This window comes from Scylla paramamosain, chromosome 29 (genome assembly GCF_035594125.1).
Source record: "Scylla paramamosain isolate STU-SP2022 chromosome 29, ASM3559412v1, whole genome shotgun sequence".
Classification (NCBI taxonomy): domain Eukaryota; kingdom Metazoa; phylum Arthropoda; class Malacostraca; order Decapoda; family Portunidae; genus Scylla; species Scylla paramamosain.
In genome coordinates, this window is record NC_087179.1 from 10,146,480 (window position 1) to 10,170,757 (window position 24,278).

General features: G+C 41.5%; 3 protein-coding genes across 8 annotated transcripts in view; 1 reads left to right on the top strand and 2 right to left on the bottom strand.

The window, feature by feature from the left end:
• Positions 1-195: 195 nt before the first annotated feature.
• On the bottom strand, positions 196-5,976 carry LOC135115716 (ATP-dependent RNA helicase DDX51-like). Of its 2 annotated transcripts, none has more exons than XM_064032639.1 (8): positions 5,838-5,976; positions 4,006-5,259; positions 3,380-3,585; positions 2,441-2,800; positions 1,991-2,223; positions 1,468-1,765; positions 968-1,130; positions 196-780 (listed from the first exon to the last, which is right to left on the bottom strand). In XM_064032639.1, exons 2-8 carry the CDS (start codon positions 5,254-5,256, stop codon positions 469-471), a joined length of 2,823 nt encoding a protein of 940 aa, XP_063888709.1. In that variant the 5' UTR covers positions 5,257-5,259; positions 5,838-5,976; the 3' UTR covers positions 196-468. The 2 variants fall into 2 exon arrangements, with proteins under 2 accessions (XP_063888709.1, XP_063888710.1); XM_064032640.1 differs by lacking the exon at positions 5,838-5,976 and adding an exon at positions 5,484-5,550.
• Positions 5,880-17,895, top strand: LOC135115720 (cell division control protein 45 homolog). 2 transcript variants are annotated; one of them, XM_064032649.1, is made up of 14 exons: positions 5,880-6,017; positions 6,346-6,456; positions 7,853-8,005; positions 9,085-9,222; positions 10,796-10,870; positions 11,226-11,414; positions 11,888-11,949; positions 12,163-12,333; positions 12,498-12,629; positions 13,003-13,263; positions 13,453-13,591; positions 14,205-14,410; positions 16,626-16,702; positions 17,718-17,895. In XM_064032649.1, exons 1-14 carry the CDS (start codon positions 6,000-6,002, stop codon positions 17,780-17,782), a joined length of 1,797 nt encoding a protein of 598 aa, XP_063888719.1. In that variant the 5' UTR covers positions 5,880-5,999; the 3' UTR covers positions 17,783-17,895. The 2 variants fall into 2 exon arrangements, with proteins under 2 accessions (XP_063888719.1, XP_063888720.1); XM_064032650.1 differs by having other exon boundaries at positions 9,091-9,222.
• The window catches only part of LOC135115724 (uncharacterized), a 28,817-nt gene continuing 20,770 nt past the window's right edge, over positions 16,232-24,278 (bottom strand). For 2 of the 4 annotated variants that reach the window (XM_064032657.1, XM_064032658.1), the window contains exon 2: positions 16,232-20,161. In XM_064032657.1, the coding sequence (XP_063888727.1) occupies positions 18,181-18,771 (591 nt within the window). In that variant the 5' untranslated portion in view covers positions 18,772-20,161 and the 3' untranslated portion in view covers positions 16,232-18,180. Of the gene's footprint in view, positions 20,162-20,299; positions 20,635-24,278 lie in introns of those variants that run through there. The other 2 variants (XM_064032655.1, XM_064032656.1) reach the window with 2 other exon arrangements.

Consider the following 24,278-nt stretch of genomic DNA (forward strand, 5'->3'; position numbering starts at 1 on the left):
TATGTTTTTCTCAAAACTTACATTTTACTTATCTTGTGATGTGATATAAATTATTGTTATTTTATTGTTATTATTATTGTTTATGTCATTTATTTACTTTACTATTCTCCTATGCAGTGTGTTTAAAGATGCTTACAAAATTTTCATATCATTCTTTTAGCTCACAGTAGGAAAGGTTTTAATGAAAGCAGCACATTAAAAGACACAAATAATCTATTTGATGTTCAAATGAAAATAACAATCACAGTTCATTTAATCCTCACATGGATGATAGTACAAAACAGCCACCATCACCCATCACCCTAACTGACCCAATAAAAAACAGCAAAAGACAGGTACCAATTGCTTGCACCAGACCACATCCATTCACACTGGCCAGAACCAGGCAGGATTAACTTTTTTGTTGCATTCATTCTTTCACTCCTTGACTACACATGATACCCCACAGTTTGTAAGAATCTAATCTTTCTAGTGATGCTGTAAACGATTTGCATTTACGGTGACTTTCCTCTTGCCCTCACTTTTGTTGCTTGCCAACCGAGCAGCTCTCTTGTCTCTCTTTTGCTTCCTCTGCCTCTGCTTTTGCTTCTTTTTACTCTTTTTGGCCTTCCCATTAGTCTGGTTCTGGCGCTTTTGTCGCTCCTCTTCCTCCAATGTCTTCTTGAGGGTTGCCAGGGAATCAATGTACTGCTGCTCATAAGGCTCCAACTCCTCAGGGGTGAGAGCAAGTTGTGATGCACCCTCACCCCCACCAGACAGTGCCCTCCGGAACTCTGTAAGCTGTGGGAGAGGAGTCAGAGGCTTTACATGTTGGGAGTATGAGACTATACAGCTGCTTGTCTCATTCAACACTGCCCTCTAGAATTGAAAGTTCTGTAAGAGAAGAGTTTGCACAACAGCACTATTATGTTTTGGCATATGAGACCACAGCTACTCATAGGATGCTAAAGTGCTTATAGTGACTCACTGTTGTCTTGGTGACAAGGGAGAGGGCAGTGCCAGGCCGACCTGCCCTGGCTGTGCGGCCAATACGGTGGACGTACGTGGTGGCAGCAGTAACATCGTAGGACACCACGTGGTCAATGTCGGGTATGTCCAACCCTCGTGCCATGGCATCACTGGACACCAGCCTGAGATAAATATGCCAAGGTTAATACAATTTGCAATATGTAAGAGAATGACCACAGTTTGTGCCATTATTTATATCTACATCTACATAAAATGTACTGCAATGGCACCGCCTTTTACCTCAATTTTATAATATACTTTTTTTAGTACAGTGGCACAAAAAAATATGAGTTAATTAATACAGAGATCTGCTATAATGAATTGAGTTTTTGACACACACTGTCACCTCCATTTGATCCATTCAAGGTGCTCATTGCAGCAACTGAAATTAGTAAACAGTCACATCACTGATCAATGCCTGTTATGAACTAGTGTCTCCATTGCTCCACCACCACTCACACATCGATCTTTCCTGCTGTGAACTGTGAAAGTATCTGCTGCCGTTTGTCCCTCTTGCTGGAGAATTCTGCCACCACTCTTCCACTGCCTTCTGAGAGGGCAGCCAGGAGAAGGGCCAGCTTGTGTGTGGCCTGGACAGAGTTGGTGAACACAAGGACTCTCTGCCGTCCCTCCCCGGACACCAGCAGGTGGTGGAGGGCCAGCGGCTTCACCTCCTCCTCAACCACCACAAACTCCTCCCTCAGCTCGGCAGGTCGGACAAACTGGCCCATCACCACCGCCACCGACTTGTCCTGACCTGCAGTGAGGGAAGTGACGGTGAGGAGTCCACCTGACTATTTCCATTGTAAAAGGAGTGTGGTTCATGACTTATAACATGAGCTAAATTTTCATTTGTACACAAAGTATGAAGAATGACAAGATGAAGACAAAGTAAACAAGGGCCCATCCATTGGTGCTGCCACAAGCAGTATAAATGCAATGTAACAAGAGAAACAACACACCAATACAAGGCAGGCCTCACCTGCAGCAGGGGCAGCCACAGTGAACAGCTTTGGGTGATGAAGGGTGACGTGCTGCAGCTGCTCAGGGTCACTGGACAGTGTGGCTGAGAATAACAGACGCTGAAGTGATGGCTGGAGCAGCAGCTGGTTCTCCTGCTTGGCCTGGTGGTCTGCAATGGCCCGCTGGATGTGGCCCACCCAGTCCCCACCCTCAGCTGCCAGCATACGGTCAGCCTCATCCAGCACCAAGTACCTGTGAGGTTTTCTTTGTAAAAGTATACTGCAAGCTGAAAACGGAAAAAACTTCCACATCCTACAATCAAATTATGACTTTATTTTTCATGCATGTTGGTGAATACTGTCAAATAACATGCCAACAGGTTTATGCCCAAACAGGAATAAAACTTTACACTTGAATAGTATAAAAAATAATAAGAAATAAAATTACAAGCCAGCCAGTGCCTCCTGACCTTAGTGCAGAGAGATCCAATCCATGCGTCATCCTGAGGTGGTCTGCCAGCCTGCCAGGCGTGGCCACCAGGATGTCAACAAGGGAGTGGTGGCACCCAAGGTGGTGCACTACAAGGGACGCCTGCTCCTTCTGCAGGGTGGAGTGGCCCACTGCCTTACCAACACGCAATGGGGTACCCTTGCAGTACAACTGGAACACGTGGTACACCTGAGTGGCCAGCTCCTGCACTGGGAGGAGGACAAGGGCACGTATCCTGGGTACAGTGCGGCTCTTGAGGGCCTGGACAAGAGGCAGCACATAGGCCAGGGTCTTGCCACTGCCGGTGGGGGCCGACACACACACATCTCTTGGCCGGTACCTGCAATGGGAAGGAGTCAGCTGACAGTATGTATAACTTAAAAAGAAATGAAAGCAATAACTACTACCTGAAGATAGAAAATGATTGAGTGATGAACAACTACCTCAACAGCAGTTATTACAGTGTTGCAAAAAGAGGCACAATTTATAAAGCATGGGACAGCAAACTACATTTATAATATGGAGAAGAAAAACTTTAAAATTGGACAAAATCATAAAAAAACATTTATGATGTGCAGAAAGCCAAACAGCATTCTAAAAAAGCTGAAGTCAGAAAAGACTGGATCTCACAGACTGAAATAAGAAAGAAAAACACCTGATCTAAAGGAAGAAAGAAGACAACACTACTTGTTCAATCAAGATAACAAAGCATGTAGTCTTTATAACCTGAGGGAGGGATAGATACCAAGAAATTAAACATGGAAGATGGAAGAGAAGGAATAATTTACAAAGCCTAGAGGAGCAACACCAAAACATCACAGCTTAAAGGAGGAGACCCATTTGCTCCTCAAATCCTAAGAACCCCAAAAAAACAAGAGGCACCACAAATCATTGAGTAGGACCTTAAGCCTCAGTTCACCTGCAGGATAAGGGTCCAGCACTGGCCAGGATCTCAGGAATTACAGCCCTCTGCACCGGGAACAGCTGTTGGATCTTCTGCTGTTTGAGGGTGTCTACCAGGGATGCATCAAGGCCAGGCAGGGAGTCCACCGGAGCACCATCAGCCATCAGGTCTCGGCCAATCACTGTGGGGTTTGCTAGCCAGTGTGGTAGGGTGCGCTGAACCTGGGGAGGGAGAAGAGGTGTGTCATGAGAGAGAGAGAGAGAGAGAGAGAGAGAGAGAGAGAGAGAGAGAGAGAGAGAGAGAGAGAGAGAGAGAGAGAGAGAGAGAGAGAGAGAGAGAGAGAGAGAGGCAACACTATTTATCATGTACATATGAAGTGTTACGTTACATCCCTTACAAGCATTTATGTCAAATTTTAGAATTCACATATTAGGACTGACCACAAACTTCCAATATTTTTTATTCTATACACTTTCCAGGTATTTTGCAGCATATACATATTTTTTCATCTATACATGTAATCTAAGACGAAGTGCAAAATTGTCCTCTTCATAACTTCAAGAATTTATAGGATTAACAGTCACAAATTACAATTCCTGATATTTATGGACTTCAACAAGCAGCCAGACATGCAAACATACCTTTTGTCTTTTAGTTGCCTCTACTTCTGTCAAGAGAGTGAAACCTCCTACTTCTCTATTCTTGAGTTTATCTTTCTTATTCTTCTTTTTCTTATCTTTCTTCTGCTTCTTAGCTTTCTTTTTATCCATCTTAGCATTCTTGTCATCCTTCCTTTCTGCCTCTTCATTTACTCCTGCATGATTGTCAGTGTGGTTTTCTTCCATCCTAACCCCTGTCTGTCTATCTTCTAATGTGTCTGTTATCTCCTCTTTGATCTCAATTTTTGGCACCTTAAGTGGGGAGAGATCTTGATTACTCTTTGATTTTTCTAAAGTTTCTTCCTTTGATTCCTGTTTCTTGTCCTTCTTCTTCTTCTTTCTTGGTGAACTTGAGTGAATGTCTTCTTCCTGTTGTGAGCTGCTGAGTGTTTGAGTGTCTTCCATTTCCTTACTGACTGTTTTCTCACTTTCTTCATCTCCTCTATTCTTCTTTTTCTTCTTTCTTTGGTTTTCACAGAGATAGCTAGAGTCTCCTACCTTATCACCATTTATTTTCACATGTTCCTCATGCTTATTTTCCGTTTCTATCTGTATCACACATCCCTCTTCTGTCTTTACACTGATACTTTCTTCCTTATTTTCTATTTCTTTATGTCTCTTCTTTTTCTTTTTCTTTATCAGTTCAGCCTCCTCCTTTTCAGTTTCAGCTATGCCAGACTGTGAATTTTCCTCATCTATCTGTGATTCTTCTCCTTCCTTCTTCCTCTTCTTCTTCTTCTTGATTACTGGAGCTCCAGCACATTCTTCTTTTAGTGCTTCTGGTATTTCTGGAGTTTCTAAGACACCTTTATTTTCTTCACCCTCTGAATCTTTCTTTTTCCTCTTCTTTTTCTTTACAGTCTCCATATCTGAAGAAGAAGCTTCCTCTGTTCTCACTCCATTCACCCTCGGCTCCACCTTAGCAATGGGTGGGGATGCAGCATCAACTGGCTGATCCTTGGGTGTCATCTCCATCTGTCCCTTTGTCTCTTTCCTTGGTGTCACATTTTGTACATCCAGATTTGTGTGTTTTAGAGTACTCAGCCCCTCTGCTAGTCCTTCCTCCTCTCCTTGCCCCACGCTCAGCCTCCCAGCCTTCCTCTCCCGGGCACGGCTGTTGATGCGAGCCAGGAGAATGGATGCCTGGCTGGGGCTTGCTGTTGGCCCCTGCCCCTCGCCCCAGTAGCGACCGGGCAGGGCATCCTGGGATCCCAGCACTACCATGGGTGCCATCACCTGTGGGAATACATCGGTTATTGACTGCAACTATTAGTGAATTAGTGAAATATGAATTACCATATTTTCTGGAGTATTAGTCGAGTTCTGAAGGCCAAATATTTATGTAAAAGACTGGGGGTCGACAGAGGTGTCAGATTTCTTAGGTGAAAAATTAAGGAATCCAAACATAATAGGAAGGGGGACCAGCAACTCTTGACTTTAGAAATTAAATATTTACTTACTATGACCAGTAAACAAGACAAATCTTTGCCAGCTACTTAGTAATGAAGAACTGGGTTGTGCCTGTAGCAAAGAGAGAGAGAGAGAGAGAGAGAGACAGACTTGCTCCTCCTTTATTATTCAGTCATATGTGATTATATATATTGATAATACATTAATACCTCGATGCTCTCTCTCTCTCTCTCTCGAATTCCAATATAAGACTACACATGATCGAAGCTATTAAATCAACTAGTAGCATTAACTCAGATGTTACAATACACAGCTTTAACTCAAATAGACTTCTGAATCACAGGCACAGTAGTTCACAACCACTGACAGCAGCAGAAAAGTTAGTACTGATGACTGGTACACACCTTCCCTCCCCAGCCTGTAGTGTGCCTGTGTTGGCGAGCAGTGTTCCCCTGTCAGCTGTGTAAAGGCCCTTGCTGTGGCGCCTCTAACTCAGCAGCGTGGGCGGGTCAGCGTGGCGGCAGGCAGAGGTGAACCAAGAGGGGTAAACAGCCCATCACGTGGAGATGTTTAGGTCGCAGACGGTGAGCAGACGGATGTAAAGTAATAAATCCAGAAAATATGTACCCACACTATTTTGGCTTCTTAGCTAAATTTTTCCTTTATTTTGTACTATATTTTTCATCCCAAATTATAAATGTATATTAACTTTTATCAATGACTCGTATTCAACATATCTTTCTAGCAGTAGCCATTTGTTTTGACACGAATAATCACACAAAACCACTTAAAAAGGAAAACTAATTACAAAAACAGAACCAAAAAATCAAATATTACACAGTAAAAAGTATCATATGGAAATAAGGTAGTAAGTAGCATATAACAATGTACTAGTGTGTGATTGGTCAGCAGGTGGTGAAGCAGACCAATCCACGACAGGCTGAGGAAAGGTTGGCGCCAAAAGTAAGAGACATGTTGGTGACAGATCTCAGAGCTGAATTTTACAACCTTATCAAGAGCCAGGTGAGTGAGACCTTTGATTTGCTACATTTTACACACGGGGAAGGCGAGGAGCATGCGGGGACCGCAGTGTGAGGACGGGATATGGCAGAAGAAGGCGACTAGGTGACGTGAGAAGATGGCTTTCCAGACTGTCACTTAGGGATTTGCTATTCCTTCTGGTGTTATGTATCCCCTTCCTTGTCACTTGCCTTTTACAAGTGTCATTTAGCAAGCCTCTGGTGGTGTGTGTGCCCTGAGTGATGTAAGTTTGTAGCTGAGGGTAACTACCAGTGTAGCGTCTAACAGCCCTTTAACTAGCAATTTGTGTGGTGGCATTTAAACTATTGCGGTATTTAAATCCATCCTCAGTTTATCCACAATGTAAAAGAAGGGTATGATTGTATTTCCTGTGTGCTTTTGATGAGGTGGGCTTAAGATGGTGATCGGTATTGTGTGGTAATGGTGCTGCGAGGAGTGTGGGGTTAGTGATGATGGTGACACACATTGCCCGGTGGTGATTTACGCTCTTCATCTTTCAGCGGCGATCTATGTGTGTGTAACTTCAGAGTTCAGCGGCGATCTATGTGTGTGTATGTGTTGAAATAATGGAGTGTATTCTAGCATTATTTTTTTGTATATTTTATTTATTTATTTATTTATTATTTATTTATTATTTTTTTTTATTTTTTTTTTTTTTTATTTATTTATTTATTTATTTTTTTTTTTGCTGGAAAATCTAATACTGAACAATGACAGTTTAGATTCAGTAGATCAGCAGAGGACCAGCTGATCCTTACTTCCAACCAGGTGGCCCCATGGTCGGTTCAGCATAGACCTTCAAGGTGGATCTCATAACTCACTACGATCAGCACGTGGAACTCTTTACCGCTCAGTGCAATATATATTCAGAACACGACAGTAGTTGAAGCAGCTCCCACTGACCACCACACCAATGCACTGCTCTGTGTCATCTAACTCTGTAGCAAGTCACTGTGTGGGCCAGCCAATTCCAGACCTTTGTTGTCAGATCTTGCTGCACACCTGTTGTGCTCTCCAGCTTGGTAATTGCCCCTACAGGTTGTATGGCTGGATTAAAAAGGAGCTGGCACTACAGAGAACAGGGGAATGGTGTTTATCCTGGCCTCCATTGGGGAGGCTATTAAGCAAGATTGTTTTATCATTGTTATTATTATTATTATTTTTACTTATTTATTTATTTATTTATTTATTGTTTTATCATTGTTATTATTATTATTATTATTTTTACTTATTTATTTATTTATTTATTTATTATTTATTTATTTATTTATTTATTTATTTATTTATTTATTTATTTTATTTTTTTTTTTTTTTTTTTCCTGGGTGGTTAATTTGTTAACTTCCATGGTTATTTCTGATGCCTGTTGATCCCTGGCAGCGTGTGTTGGTATTGGTTCACTTTGACCTTGATGGGATCTGTGCCTCCAAGATCCTGCAGGTGTTGTTCCGCACTGACCACATCCTGTACACTGTGGTGCCTGTCCAGACCTGCACACAGCTCCTGGAGGCCTTCCAGCAGCATGCAGAGCAGGTATGTGAGTGTTGTGTACATGATTGATAATGTTCTCATAGATAGAGTGCTTATTTGTATTTTACTTACTCAGTTGCTCATTGAGGATATAAATATTCTTCTGTTTGTATTTTTGTTTTCAAACAGTGCAAGAAATTCTGGTCATTCCAAACGATGTAGCTTTATTTCCATTAGTGATAATTCAGTTTTCACAGTGGATTAAGATGGAGCACCTCAGCATCCACTAGCTGTTGCATAGTTAATGCATCTGCTCAGCCAACCTGTTATTTGCATTATTAATTGTATGGTGGCATCTAATGACATGATTTATGTTTGTACAAGTCCTGACATACTAATTCTAAACTTCCCTTAAAATTTGTTCATGTGTCATATTACCCCATGCTCTTCTGTGTACTGTTGTAGTACTCCTAGATTCTTCAGTCCAGTTCTATAGCTCAAGCTAGACAAAGGGAGAGTGAGTTTGTTTGCAGTTCACAAAGTAACATGCAGCAGACCTCCTCAAATGATGGTTGTAGATTGGCAGTTCTTAGTGTAGCCGCACCAGCAGGTCTTCATTAGCTCTCAGGTGATCTGTTTTACTGATCACACCCATCATCATAGGGTCAAGAAAAGGCAGTTCTCTCTCTCTGACATTTATTGATGAGTAGGCATGACCATAAGAACTGCGAACAAGTTCTCAGTCTCAGTTTCTTGTAAAATAACATTATACACTGATATTAAACATTTTCAACATATTACATTATTCATTAATAATACATGCAATCAACTTGCACTATGACAATCAGTTTTTACTACAAAATTAAAGTACTTACCTTATTCACCATCCTGCCCATCTTTGTCTGAGCACAACTTGGCCATGAGTGATGCCCGCAGGCAACCAGTGGGTTAACCACACTCTACTAACAAGTGAGCATCGGCTTTGGTGCTTAATATAACATTGAATAATGATACTTACACATATTACACGTCTTCATGCAAATAGAAAACTATTGAACATTTCACATGATTACCGAGGAATAAAGACGTGAGGTACATACAGTTTACATACAATAACACTTAATGTCACTTTATCTCCACAGGTGAAGGTTGTGCTGCTGGTGAACTGTGGAGGCTGTGTGGACCTGGTGGAGGCACTGCAGCCACCAGATGACCTCGTCTTCTTTGTGGCAGACAACCACCGGCCACTCCATGTGTGCAATATCTACAGTGCCAGCCAGGTGGGATGGGCACACACACACACACACACATTGAGAGGATATAGCAGGAAATTTAACAAGAGATGAGGACATAGAGTGCAGCACTTCAACTAGATTTCCAGTTTTCAGATATAGCAGTATACAAGTGGAATGTATTACACAGGGAAGCAGTGTCTGTAAACTGCATGCAAACATGTACATAAATTTTACCCATAAACCACTCCCACAGTTTGTATAATCAAGTTCCTTTTGGGCAATGTTGATTGCTTATTTGATCATAAGTTTTCCCGCCATGTATTTTGGATTTCTATGACACACACACACACAGGAAAACAATGAAAGGCGCTAAAGGATGGTATTGAAAAATTAGAAAATAACATACATGAGTGTGAATGGTCTTGTACCTAAATACCTTGCTTAATTGCAGGTATATTATGTCGTTACTGTCACCATCAGCTGCTGCCTCATGATATAAAACTCGTGTTCCTGAGGCATATCTTCCATTTCATGAAGCCATGCTACAATTTCCTTTCTACCTTCCTCCTGTTTTTCTTTAAAATGATTCCTGAAATTCCTTGCAATTACAGACTCATTAGCCCTTTAACAACAATATGCAGCAATTCACTTCATCAAAAATAATGTTTTGGAATCTGATAAGCACTGATAAGAAATAAGGGGTAAAATAAGAATAGTAATTTTAGGCATTTTAATGTCTGTAAGTGGCTGTAAAACAAGAAAATATGTCTCAGAGTAGTTAGTAATTAAAGATGTGCCAAATAGCAGTGAAAGGGTTAATGTACTTGGAATGAAGACAGGCCTTCTGAAGATAGTTTAACATCAGTGCTTTATCTCCTTCCTTAAACATGGAGAATATATTTGCTTATCTTCACATGAATGGCACCTCTCCTGTATATAATAATTTCACTAAGATTTTAACCAACAGCTCACTAATGATATCCTTGCATTCTTTTAATACTCTGGGATATATTTCTTAAGTCCTTGGTAATCTTTACTTTTCTCCTTATTCACAATTTCTTTTGTGATGTGAATATCTATCAGCAGTTTATATTCCTTCCCTACCACTATATTTTCCTTTTCTTTATGTTCCTCTTGCTCCTTTTCTTCATCCCTTTCCTCATCCTCTTCCCAACCATTCTCCATTCCTTCCATTTTCTTTACATCTCTCATCCCTCTCCTTTTTCTTCTTCCCCACCTTAACACATTATTTTTTTGCTCTTCCTCCTTTCACTCATCTCTCTCTCTCTCTTCCCTTCCTTTCCCTCCCTCCCTCCCTTCCTACTTCATCAATCTCATTACATTCCTATTTTTTCTCCATTCCTCTCATTTCCTTCCCAACAACTCTGTCCAGTTCCTTGCATGTTCCTTTTACTCCTTTTTGTCATCTTTCTCATGTTTCTTACCTTCACCACCAGTCTACCAATATGACCAGTTTTTCCTCTTCACATCCTGATTCCTTCTTTTCCTTATCCTTCTCTTTTATATTATTTTCCCTACCACTCTGTCCAGTTGTTTTCTTCTCCATGCCTCTCCTACCCTCCATGTTGCTTATTCTTGCCTCATCTGTCCATCACAGGTTCGGGTACTGACTCAGCTGGGAGAGGAGGACGAGGAGGTGCCTGCATTTGAGGATGTCTTTCGTCCTGATGAGGTAAGTTGTGGTCTGACTCTCGTCCACCTGACAGTTAATTTTATCACAGCCTTGTAAGAGCCAGTAAATCTGCTGTTTGTTCTCCCCCCCCCCCTTTTTTTTTTTTTTTTTTTTTTTTTTTTTTTTTTTTTTTTTTTTTTTTTTTTTTTTTTTTCTTCCTTTGCATTCATCTTCTTAGCTTCATATGTTAAGGATGCAGTTCTCTCTGTCTTCTCAATGTATTAGTTTTATGTATTCTAGTTGTTTGCCTTCTTACATCAGCGAGTTGGCATGAAATGATTTTTCAAACAACAGCATACACAGCTGTTAGTGATGATGAGAGAGAAATGTTTATAGTCATCTTATCTCATTCCAGAGTGAGGAGGAGAACAGCAGTGATGATGATGGAGGAGGGGGAGGTAGTGATGATGAAGAAGGAGGGCGGGGAAAGAGGCGGAGGTTTGATGAGGATGTTCTGGAGAAGAGGCGACAGAGGCGGCTGTGGGAGCAGCAGCGACACAAGTTGCTGTTTGATTATACCCAGTTTTCTTTCTTTGGACGTTCAGTGAGTCAGCCACACCTCAACTCTTGTCTCACTTTATTTTTCTCCTTGTCTTAGAGGGAATGCAAGTCTCCTTTCAACAAGTTTTTTCCCAGGAGTTTCATCCACTTTCCTCTCATCTTTTTCTCATTTCCATCAATTTGTACAGTTTATCAATATTATGTGTGTTCCTCCAGTGTTAATGGTCATGTGCTGTTCTGGTGATACATTGTATTATCACTCACAAGTAAATTTATTCCCCATTCTCTACCTTATATTTCCATCATTATCTCTTCTCTAAATTCATAAATGTGATATTTATGTGTATTAACTTGATTACCCAGTTTTGGCACTATCTCAACAGCTCATTCAAAATATTCCCGTGATTCCTTTTTATGCATTGGTTTTAGTGCATACATGTCTGCAGATGCATACACAGAGGGGGCAAGTATATCTGCTGCTGCTTTAGTTCATTACTGCACGTCCTTGCCTTCCAGACTGCACTGCTGATGTTTGAGTTGGCATGGAAGCTCTCCAAGGATAGCAATGACCTGCTGTGGTAAGTGAAACCATCATTACTGGTGATTCCAGGATTGAATAGCACAGATGTGTTTGACAGAGGAATGGTCATGTGCATAAGAGTAAATGAAACTCAAGGCTCCTTACAGCTGGAAAAAAATATTTGTTTGATATTTGATTTTAGATTCAGAAACAGATCATACAGTTGAGACTGCCTGTTATCCAAGATCTGTAATTATTCCATCCCTCACAGGCTGGCCATCATTGGGGAAACAGAGATGGTGTTGCATGAGCGGTCAGAACCTGGCAAGCACCTGTTGACCTCTGCATCACTACAGACTCATGTGTCACGCCTCAACCCCAAGCCAGCTGAAGATGCACCTCGGCCTCCCTCAGACAGCCTGCGAATTACCTTTGAGAAAGAGTATCCTTTTGTTCGTGTGGAAGGAATTAAAGGTGTATGAGTATGGTCCATTTCATTGTGTGCTTATTTTCTGTTTCAGCTGAGAACTTTTCAAAACTATTCACCAGCAAAAATAGAGCAAGAGAATGAGTGATTGCTTATTAGTTTCCCTAACTCATGTTTAGCCTGACCCTAGCTCTGTATCGGCACTGGAGTCTGGTGGAGAGCATGCGGCACTCTCCCCACCTGGCCACAGCTCTGCGTCTGTGGACACTCAAGGGTGAGAAGCGGCTACATGAGCTGCTGGCTGAGATGGGGTGAGTCTGTTTGCACCTGCTTGGCCATCACACCTTACCCCTCAGTAGGATGCATTGGTCATCCTCTCATCAGTATTATTAAGGCTTTTGATAAATTAATCAGTCTCAAATTGATTCCTCTTCCCAAAGGAATGATCATAAAGGACAAAGCAGTTTCATAATGAATACTAGAATAGTTTTACCATAAGACAAATTCTTTTTATATTACCTACAGAGTAAAAGAAAAATAAAAAAATAGGACACACAAATAAATGAGAAATTGCAATACTTAATCTTAAGGAGGAAAATTGTCTTCTGATGTTTTTGAAAGCCAGGGAGAAAGAATTTCTGAAACCATTTCGATCAAGACTTGAACCTTCCCTTTCATCCCCAGGCTCCCTCTGGCCCAGTGCCGGCAGCTTTACTGCGGGATGGATGTGGAGCTCCGGAATGGCCTCCAAAAGATGTTAGAGGGAAAGACAGACAAGTATGGGCTGAAGAACCTGTTCTTCATGACCTTCTCAGCCACTCTCGGCTTCCGTGCTCGGATGTGTGCGTCAGACTACGTCCATGCTGCTGTCTCCCTGCTGGAGCGCCCTGACAGTGACGAGTCCCCCACCACATGCTTCTTGGATGCTGCTGATGCCCTGGACTTGTGAGTGCCCAGGCAGGGACTATGAGAGAGTGGGGAAGTGGAATTAGTTGATAATATAGATGCTATTTAGATGACATGTTGGATGTGTAGTGATTTTTGAAACATGGAGATTTAAGAACACTCATCATTTTAATCGTTGCTTGTAACAAAGCATGAACTCCATAAAGAGCGCATTCTCTTGCTCCACAGGACCAAGCCAGAGGTGTTAGGCCGCGGCATTGAGCTCCGCAAGCAGCAGCTGGAAGCAATCTACAGACAAGTGCAAACTTTCCTAGACATGAATCAGGTGATCTGTGCTGGACCATTTCTCTACGCCACAGTTGTTCAGGTGAGGTGCATCTGTGGTGGTGAAACTAAGAGAAAAGTTCCCACTAACACACCTGCCATTTATTAGTTCAGCAGTCTCTCTCTCTCTCTCTCTCTCTCTCTCTCTCTCTCTCTCTCTCTCTCTCTCTCTCTCTCTCTCTCTCTCTCTCTCTCTCTATTTAAGCATTTCTTGGGGCTTTACTTACCTGGTGTCATATATATATATATATATATATATATATATATATATATATATATATATATATATATATATATATATATATAATTTTCTAGGCTCATTGCTGGATTTTGTTTAATTTGTCTACAAAGTTAAGAGGAGTAGTTGCATGTGATAGATATGAATGCCTATAGCTTTGAAGACCTCATGAGGAATTTTTCTCTGCATCTGACTCAGTTAGTTGATGATGTCTTGCGTAGGGAAAGGATTATGGTACTGCAGGTGTAGACCAACTCTGGAGCCAGGCGCTGATGCAAAGATTCAGTTACGCTGCACAAATAACCCTTGCACAGAAGAAGCCCTCTCTCCACGTCAAGCAATTTACTGCAAGTGTTGTTTTAGTATGTCAGTATTTTATTATTATTACTGTTATTGAGGGCCTTCTTTTGATCTCCAGGGTACTCCAGATGCCAGATTCTTTGCTGCACCACACAGCCTTAACTTACTGGCAACCTTCACCCTGCGTGCTCATGTGTCAACATCTCGGAGCCGCAAGAGCCGTAACCTGCCTCTTATTCTCACCACTCCTGATGTAAAGTACCCAGAACCTGACCATTGCTTAGTGTGTGGCATTCCACCAGTCTCAGAAGAAACCCATAAAAAGTAAGTCTCTCTCTCTCTCTCTCTCTCTCTCTCTCTCTCTCTCTCTCTCTCTCTCTCTCTCTCTCTCTCTCTCTCTCTCTCTCTCTCTCTCTCTCTCTCTCTCTCTCTCTCTCTCAACTTTAAAGTGTTGACAACAAAATTGATTTAGTAGTGACGATATCAGTAGCTTAAGACCGAGCCAACAATGTTCAGAAGTCATAAAGAAAGCAAATAAGGTAATTGGCTTAATCGGCAGATCTTTTGAATATAAATCTAAGGATACAATCCTCACTTTGTATAACTCTAGTCCGTCCCCTTTTGGAATATTGCCTTCAAGCATGGTGCCCCTACTACCAGAAAGACATTGATAAATTACTAAGAGTTCAACATAGAATAACAAAAATGATACCAAGCCTAAGAAATAAATCATACAAAGAGCATCTTAAAGAATTAAATCTTTTCCCATTAACACAAAGAAGACCAAGAGGCGACTTAATACATGTGTTTAAAATCATCAAAGGCATTGATTACTTGGACTGCAGTAAATATTTCACGATAAACTCTTCAAATTACACGCAAGGAAACGGCTGCAAAATTGTTGGGAAATCCTTCAACTCTCACAAATCAAAAAATCTTTTTTTCCATCGAATTGTAAATCTATGGAATAGGCTTTCTTGGGACATGATAGACTGCAACACCATTGAGACCTTTAAATGCCTGCCGCCTTGCCTGCAATCGGTAGCTAATAGCATTTGTTTGCTGGTGATATTTCATCTATTTTCTTTCTCTCCTATAAAATTCCCTTTGTTTTTTTCCCTCTAACCCCGTAATGTATTTCTTTCCCAACTGTTTTTCCTGTACGGCTTATGCCGGAGGAAGTGGAGGGTGGGAGGGAGAGCCTTCTGCTTTTCTGTCCTTTTCTTTTATTATCACCTTAGTAGTCTTAGGTCAGGTCACCTCATGAGGACCACAAGGCCTGTTGTGGCTTGTTTTTCTACGTAACTATGTAGCTCTTTCTCCTTCCACAAAGCAAGTAAATCACAAGTTTTCCTTTCTAAAACAGTATCATTATTCTTTCCTGATACTTCATGATCATCTCACTCACACACACAAAATAATTTCATCATGTGCTGTTCGTATCTTTGTGCCAGCATATCAAGTATTTTTTCCCCACTTAGCATCACCTTCAATAATCTCTGTTATCAATCTTTCTATTATGCATCGTGCAATGTTATCCAACACTAGCAATTCTGTTATATTAAGACATTATCCATCCCTGTGACCTGATGAAAATTCTGGTGCTTATTTTGATGCTAGAGGTACTACACATTTTTTTCACCAGATAATGTAGTGCACATTCAGCTCATAAAGAGAAAGAATAGTGGGAATCATATTTAACCTAGCCTTAATATTTTTTATTTTGTTTGTTATACTCTTGTAGCCTTTAATAATAATAATTTATTATTATTATTATCATTATTATCATTATCACCATTATTATTATCATTATTATTATTATTATTTATTACCTGTATGTACTGGTGTACTGCTATCATAATTTTTGGTGGTTATTTTTGGATTTTTGGTCATTGGAGGGGCTTGGGGGTAATGATGGCTTTCAGTGTTATCCAGCATGGTCTTGGCTTCCGTGTGCTGGATAATAAAAAAAATTACCATATATTGTTGACATCACAGCTAACTACTCTTTCATTCTACTTATTCTGAGCTATCAGGCAGTCACACTCCATTGATTCCATCTTATGTCATAAAAACTAGCACTCATGTGTTTTTCAAACACTAAAATTATTTCACTACATTTAATAGGTTCATGAAAACAGTAGGGAACCAAACTAAAAATTTATATGTTTACAGTAGGAAACTAAACAGTTAATTAAGTCTTGCTAAATGTCAAGACTTGAAAGCTTAGCAGTGTGTGCACAGTACGCCTGTGGCTTGACAGTCACGAGAGGAGATGGAAGTCAAAGGTTGACCATTGTGTGTGTGTATGGGCATTGATGATCTCTGTGTGTGTGTATGGGCATTGATGATCTCTGTGAAGAGTAAATTTAAGCATTACCGGATATTCATAGGAACACAAGAGAAGAAACTACAGCAGACATTTTGGTCCTTCAGGTTTTGTTATCATCAAAATCAAAAGTAAGAGTAGATGTTGAGCAAAATAATAAATATTTGAAAGTTTTGTATGGGAAATGAAGTGTTGGACCTTATTTTGCAGCCTTCTGGGGAAGGCATTTGAACAGGCAGCTGAGAAGACAAATGCCAAGGCAGACCTGGACTATTTTGATACAAATGGCAAGTAAATAATTTTCCTTTTGAATTTGTTGTAATTTGTACACGTACAGATATTGGTTGAAAGTTTAAGTTAGTATCATCTGTGTGAATCCACTATGTAGAATGTTACTCAGCTGAATATTTATAACCAATTTGAAATGAGTAAAATTCTACATAGAAGGGATGCAAAGTGCCAAATTCAGACTTTCCTGAAACTGGTGCTCTAAGTTTGCATATTTTGAGTCAAATTTAAGTTGTATTTGTATAACATTAACATAACTCAGAGCAACTGCTTCGGTCTTGATGGCCTGCATTTGTGCCAGCCCAATATAAGATATGGAGGGTTTGCTTAAAACAAGTACAAAAGGGCAAAGAAAAGGGTGGCTTGTTCTTGGCATTCTGACTGATATCTCTGCTATCAACCATTAAAGGAAATGCAAGTGTATCTTTCATCATATGATAAATCTACTGGAGCTTTTCTTTGATAGTGCTTAGCATACTTTCTATACAGTGTGTGTGTGTGTGTGTGTGTGTGTGTGTGTGTGTTATATACAGCCTTTTCCTGAAGATGTAGTGGCTTTAAAACAAAAAGGTCAGCCATAATTCACCTTAGTTCATCTGACATCATGTACTATCTTGTGTGCCCAGTAGGGTTTCAGTTCCCAGTATACAGTCTGCCTCACACAGCTGGCTGGCTGCAGATCAAGTGGTGGTGATATACATGTTAAAATGTATATATGACAGTTTACTGGTAAATGTCTATGAAATGGTGCAAATTCTTTTTTATTTTTTAGATAGGACTGATTTCTTTCACATTTGCTTGAATGCCACATCATGTACAAGAAAGGGCAGGTTATAATACATAGTACATATATGTATGTATGCATATATATTTGTTTCCTCAAAAAAATCTTGACCGTATAGTGAATACTTTACTGCATGAAAAATAGTACACAATAAATTATTTATTCCCAATGTAAAGTTAGTAACAATTTGATGAGATCGTACTGTAACATGTGTCCTGCTACTCCCCCAGTGGTACGCCTCAGTGTGGAGGACCGCAGCAAGTTCTTTGATGCTCTGATATCCCTGCTGAGCTGAGAGCAGCCAAGGTTTGGAGGAAATACCAAAGCAAAGGATCTTTTCACATCGAAAGGTTTCCCAAATTCATACAATATTAATAGATTTTGTTTTCATTAAATATACTAAAAATCCCATTGTTTTTCATCATTTCAGTAAGTTTACTATTAAAATAAAATAAGTTTAATTTTTTTGTACATATTGTGAATGATGGTTATAAATTGTGAATGATGGTTATAAATGTGGACGATGTGGCAACTGCTGTTGTTGCCAAAATTAATCTACTTCAGTTTTAGTAGCCATCCATCTATCATCAAAGAGGCAGCACATGATTGGCTGCTAATCACTGCAACTGCCTCAGCCAGTGTTGCTGTTCATTCATGTCACTATTAAACAATTTCAAGTAGGCGCCTTTCCCTCTACAGGCGCATGCGTGTGTAGTGTGCAAGCTGCTGCTGCAACAGCCGGTTCTCTTCACGAAGGTTCCTCTGCTCTTCCAGCAGATCTTCTATACTCCTGCTGTAGTCTGATGACAGGACACGTCGGGGTTGAGTCCTCCTCGCAGTGACTACCCTCCTTTTGGTTGTGGGATTTGGCCTCTCTTGGTTTCCATTTGATTGCGTTCCAGGGGAGACTCCCACTGGCTCGCAGGAGGAAGCATTCGTAGTTGTGGAGTCGACACTTACCCGTGCCCTCTTGGTTCCTTGCCTTATCTCAGCTTCTGCCTCAGAGTTAACTGGTCTTCTAGTGGAAACATTAGCAGAGATGCCTTGGATACCAACTGTGGCAAGCTTGTTTTTGGCTTGGTAATTGGTGGATGATACTGCAACCATTTTAGTTCCTATCATGATGGCTGGCAGGCAGGGATTGACTGGTATTGTGGCAGCTAGTGAGGAGACCCTGCCCAGATCACAACTTATGGCAGGAGCAGCAGCACCATGGCCCCGCCCACTACCAGGTACCCTAACAAGTGATCGTGGCACATCTTTAATCTTCAAGTCAGCCACCATTATGGCTCAAAAAGTAGGAAGTAGCAGACGAAGTAGTAATCACAATAGAACAAGAAAAGAGGGATTTTGAAACACCCAAGAGGCTATGAAAGCCCTTTGATCCTAGTATAACAGAGTAATTAGAAACCCACTGAGAAACAAACTCAGCAGAAGAATACAGGAGAATTAGAAGTCCACTGGGAAACAACCCAGCAGGAGAGGTATTGGGAACCCACCAGGAAACAACCCTAGCAGGAGGAGAAGGAATTAGGAGTGCACTGGGGAACAAGCCCAGCTGGAGGAGAGAGAGGGATCAGAAACCCACCAGAGAACAACCCAGAGAGGAATTAGGAATCCACTAGGGAATAACCCCAGCAGAAGGAGAGAGAGGAATTAGGAGTCCACTAGGGAATAACCCCAGCAGGAGAGAGAGAGGAATTAGGACTCCACTAGGGAATAACCCCAGCAGAAGGAGAGAGAGAGGAATTAGGACTCCACTAGGGAATAACCCCAGCAGAAGGAGAGAGGAATTAGGACTCCACTAGGGAATAACCCCAGCAGAAGGAGAGAGAGAGGAATTAGGACTCCACTAGGGAATAACCCCAGCAGAAGGAGAGAGAGGAATTAGGAGTCCACTAGGGAATAACCCCAGCAGAAGGAGAGAGAGGAATTAGGACTCCACTAGGGAATAACCCCAGCAGAAGGAGAGAGGAATTATGAATCCACTGGGAACAACCCCAGCAGAAGGAGAGAGAAGAATTATGAGTCCACCAGGAACAACCCCAGCAGGAGAGAGAGGAATTAGGAATCCACTAGGGAACAACCCCAGCAGAAGGAGAGAGGAATTAGGACTCCACTAGGGAATAACCCCAGCAGGAGAGAGAGGAATTAGTACTCCACTAGGGAATAACCCCCAGCAGAAGGAGAGAGAGAGAGAGAGGAATTAGGACCACTAGGGAATAACCCAAGCAGGAGAGAGAGAGGAATTAGGACTCCACTAGGGAATAACCCCAGCAGAAGGAGAGAGAGAGAGAGAGGAATTAGGACTCCACTAGGGAATAACCCCAGCAGAAGGGGAGAGAGAGAGAGAGAGAGGAATTAGGACTCCACTAAGGAACAACCCCAGCAGGAGAGAGAGAGAGAGAGGGGAATTAGGAATCCACTAGGGAACAACCCCAGCAGAAGGAGAGAGAGAGAGAGAGAGGGGAAGAGAGACCCACAAAGGGTCACTTTCAGCAGGTGATGAAGCCAGGTTTGGAGTTGAAGCACAGGATAAACTGCCACTGAGGATCAACGTTCAGTGGTCCGTGCGTCGTCTGCTCAGTCCAGTTTCTTTTTTTGGTGGTGGGGGGTGGGGAGTGGCGAGGGTGTCCTCGGTTGGTTTGCAGGCTTAAATACAGCAGAGGCGGGCCTGATGGAAAAAAAAAACACACACCATTGACTTCCAAGGCATATTGGTAAGATTATGTAAGTTGTTAAATTTTCACAATAGGCACAGCTGTCTTAAGTCACATCACAGCACAAGGACCACCAACAGATCTTTGTTTACATTCGTGGCGACAATACACTGGTGGCAGAATCTCACCCGAGGCAATTCCTTGGTGTTCACTAGAGACGGGAACACTAATATCATGCACTGGAGCAGCGTTGGCTACACTGAATAGCTGCAAGTTTCAGAGTAAACCGAGACGCACGGGATGTCCTGTATAGCCTCCGTGCCGTTCAGTTGCCAGACACCGATTAAGTGTTTTCCAACGAAAAAATATCCTCAAGCTAAACTCATTTTCTTCACTGTTTATAGTTAATATTCAGTCTTACTTGGTGTGGTAGCCAAAAAGCTACGCGATGGTACGGCAGCAGTCGGCTGAGACGCACCAAACTATATAATGCTGAAGACGAAGGAAAACTTGGCATTTAAGCTCCACAATACCAGCAAATACGTTTTCACCACGATTAAAATACGTGTTGATAATTATCACATCTGTGTTTCAATACGATATGCTAATTTATGAAAAAGGCTGAATGTAAGTAAATGTATATTACTGAACGTTAAGAAGTTGATTATTGGAAATATACCGAAAAAGTTTATACTTATATACAGACTGCGTACACGTAAATTTCTCTCTCTCTCTCTCTCTCTCTCTCTCTCTCTCTCTCTCTCTGTTGTGTAGATCAATATTACCATTATTTTCATTTTGGTGTTATTCATAGTAGTATGCGAATGGTACACCAATCAAGAACGAGGAAGTTCGAAATATCTTGGCACTTGTTATTTTTTTATTTATTTTCAGCTAAGTGTGTTTGCACGAGCAAGATTTGCAATAGGAGAGAGAGAGAGAGAGAGAGAGAGAGAGAGAGAGAGAGAGAGAGAGAGAGAGAGAGAGAGAGAGAGAGAGAGAGAGAGAGAGAGAGAGAATCATTTAGCAAACAAACGTTCCCTTGGCAACCACCCAAGTTACTGAGATTACATATTTGCATCATCACCCCGCTTCTGTCTCCAGCAAGCAAGGTCAAACCCATCTTGAGGAGGGAGGGAAGCAAAAGCAGCTCTTGTGGTGGGGCGAGTAGTCATGAGAGCGATGGTGGGGGTGGGGGATCTCCTAAAGGAGCGGAGCGCATCATCTTTAGCCAATTCTTGTTCATGAAATCAAACGACGGGTTGTGAGTGGGATGACTTGTATCCCGTAAGATCTGTCCAGACGGGCGGGCCTGATCGGCGGGCATGACCGTTATGGGGGAACAACGGACGAGCCATCACAGTGCCCGGTTTCGACGCAGCCAAACCAAAGTTAACATTTTATTGAGCCAATCTTAAGCATCATTGCCTTTTCCTTTATACACAATAACAATTCACGCTACACAATACTTTCTTCCTCTTAGCAATACTGTGTGCTATGTTATCGCACAGCACTCCAGAAACAAGTGGCATCATTCGTGGCCAATTCATGACTGCCGTGTCCCAGACACGCCTAGGTGAAATCGCCGCTCGTCTGGTGCGTTAGAGAGAGGTCTGAAGATTGCAAAGTAGTATGCCTAAATAATTAAATAAATCCAAGAAGTGAAGGAGAAAGGGGAATGGATTGCATGCGCCAGGAAGGGGGAAAAAAAAATAAAGATGAAAAGATGTTTGTACCGCCATTAACCATGAATTCTTAACGTCTATCCGGAAAGACCCTCAGAATAACGAGTATATGTGAAGGACGACAGCCACGTTTTCCTAGGCTGCTTGCTGTCATCTCTTCATCCTAACACACACACACCCTAACTAACTAACTAACTAACTAACTAAAATAACTACGACCATCAGTCTCTCCATCTTTCCGCTGAGAATGAGAGCTGTGATGCTCGCTGGGATGAGTGAGATGGTGTGGATGGAAAGCTCTGAGAGGAAGCAAGAAAAACATTATTGTCTCACCCCTTCTTCTTCAAGACAATGCGAATCCAGTAATGCGCTACTCGCGACAAACGGGCTCTGAAATCTTGAAGTTTCCCACGTTAATTTTGAGTTATTTCTTTCTTATTTTTGGTTAGTTTTCATTCCTGAATGAACTTTTTGTGTATCTTTTTGTAATGATGAATGTTAGCTGGATATGTGTGTGTGTGTGTGTGTGTGTGTGTGTGTGTGAGAGAGAGAGAGAGAGAGAGAGAGAGAGAGAGAGAGAGAGAGAGAGAGAGAGAGAGAGAGAGAGAGAGAGAGAGAGAGAGAGAAAACTACATGCGTCAGATGGAAGTTATGATTGCAGTACACTTTCCTGCCACAACGAACCCATAATCGTGACGCCTTCCTTGGTTAATCATATTGACAGTACAGAGAGAGAGAGAGAGAGAGAGAGAGAGAGAGAGAGAGAGAGAGAGAGAGAGAGAGAGAGAGTTTATGCACCTTTAAAACGTTTGCTTTGGTGGAGAAACACGGTCGTCTCTCTCTCTCTCTCTCTCTCTCTCTCTCTCTCTCTCTCTCTCTCTCTCTCTCTCTCTCTCTCTCTCTCTCTCTCTCTCTCTCTCTCTCTCTCTCACACACACACACACACACACACACACACACACACACATCCAGCTAACATTCATCATTACAAAAATTGATACACAAGTTCATCTAGGAATGAAAACTAACCAAAAATAAGACAAATTACTCAGAATTGACGTAAACAGCAGTACGAAAACTTCCTTACATCTTACTCATCTAACAGGAAGGACACTCATTACATAGTTATTCTACGTTAGAAAGGGAAAGGAATCCTAACTATAATCGGAATAGGAAAAAAAAAAAAAAACTAAAATATGCTGTTGTGGGCTCTTTAACCCTTCTACTGGGTTGTCTTTTCATATCATTCACACCATTATAAAATGCAGTTTGTATGCACAGACAGAGCACAAAATCTGAATGTTAATACTTTTTCTCTATGATTCTTTAGTGATATGCCAGGAACCGCCATCTCAAATGCCTCGGTGTCTCGTATCGGCCTGTAACGGATTACTAAAAACATTATTATTTGATGTTTTCATATATCCAAAGATAGTTTACCAAGGATTCTGCATCGTCAAGGGAGAAACACCCATAAAAACTAGATCTATCACCTCTGTGACCTCTCAAAGCAGTTCCTATTAGAGGCAAGGCGTTCTAAGAATGCAGGTCCTGCACAGGCTGCACCGTGGATCTGAAGAGGCACAATGCGCTGCTCTATCCCCTTTCCAACCGCCTCTTATAATGCACTTTTCTGATTCATCAATTACTGAACAAACCCACGCATACACAGCCTTCATACACCATACACTTTTCATACTTAGAAGTTTGAGCGTGGCCACCCTGGATGGAGAAAGTCTGCGTTATGACAGAGAATGGGGTCACAGAGAGAGAGAGAGAGAGAGAGAGAGAGAGAGAGAGAGAGAGAGAGAGAGAGAGAGAGAGAGAGAGAGAATTATTATTAGTAGTGGTAGTAGTAGTAGTAGTAGTAGTAGTAGTAGTAGTAGTAGTAGTAGTAGTGGCGGTAGCTTCAGCAGCAGCAGCAGCAGCAGCAGCAGCAGCAGCAGTAGTAGTAGTAGTAGTAGTAGTAGTAGTAGTAGTAGTAGTAGTAGTAGTAGTAGTAGTAGTAGTAGAAGAGGAGGAGGAGAAAGAAAAGGAGAATGGCAAGAGAGAGGGAAAGGCCAAGTTATTCAGACCAAAACGTTTTGTCTACAATGGCATCACGCTTCTCATTTCATCACGTACTACAACTACTACCAGTGCAACAGCAACTAATACTACTCTTGCTACCACATACTACTACAGTCAAGTAGTTTCAGTTTGAAATCGTAAAGATGATATATTCACCTAAAAAAAAAAAAAAAAAAAAAAACGGGTAATGTAGCTTCAGTTCACTATAAGGGGGTTAGGGAGCTGCCGCCTTTACTCGCGCTTACAAAAGAACACAAAGGAAGTACAAGTCAAAGCCAATGCAGACCCTGTGTGACACCGTTTTTCGCAAATATCTTCTAAACAAAGTTAAATAAATATGAAACTTTGCCACAGCTTCTTTGAGACCTTCCCCTAG

Excerpts from the sequence above, each read along its gene's own strand:
- LOC135115716 (XM_064032639.1), bottom strand. The coding sequence starts at position 5,256 with ATGGCACCCATGGTAGTGCTGGGATCCCAGGATGCCCTGCCCGGTCGC. Across the intron at positions 2,801-3,379 it reads GCTGGACCCTTATCCTGCAG|GTACCGGCCAAGAGATGTGT; the intron begins GTGAACTGAGGC and ends TTCCCATTGCAG. Across the intron at positions 781-967 it reads CCCTTGTCACCAAGACAACA|CTTACAGAGTTCCGGAGGGC; the intron begins GTGAGTCACTAT and ends CCTCTCCCACAG.
- LOC135115720 (XM_064032649.1), top strand. Across the intron at positions 8,006-9,084 it reads TCCAGCAGCATGCAGAGCAG|GTGAAGGTTGTGCTGCTGGT; the intron begins GTATGTGAGTGT and ends TTATCTCCACAG. Across the intron at positions 10,871-11,225 it reads ATGTCTTTCGTCCTGATGAG|AGTGAGGAGGAGAACAGCAG; the intron begins GTAAGTTGTGGT and ends ATCTCATTCCAG.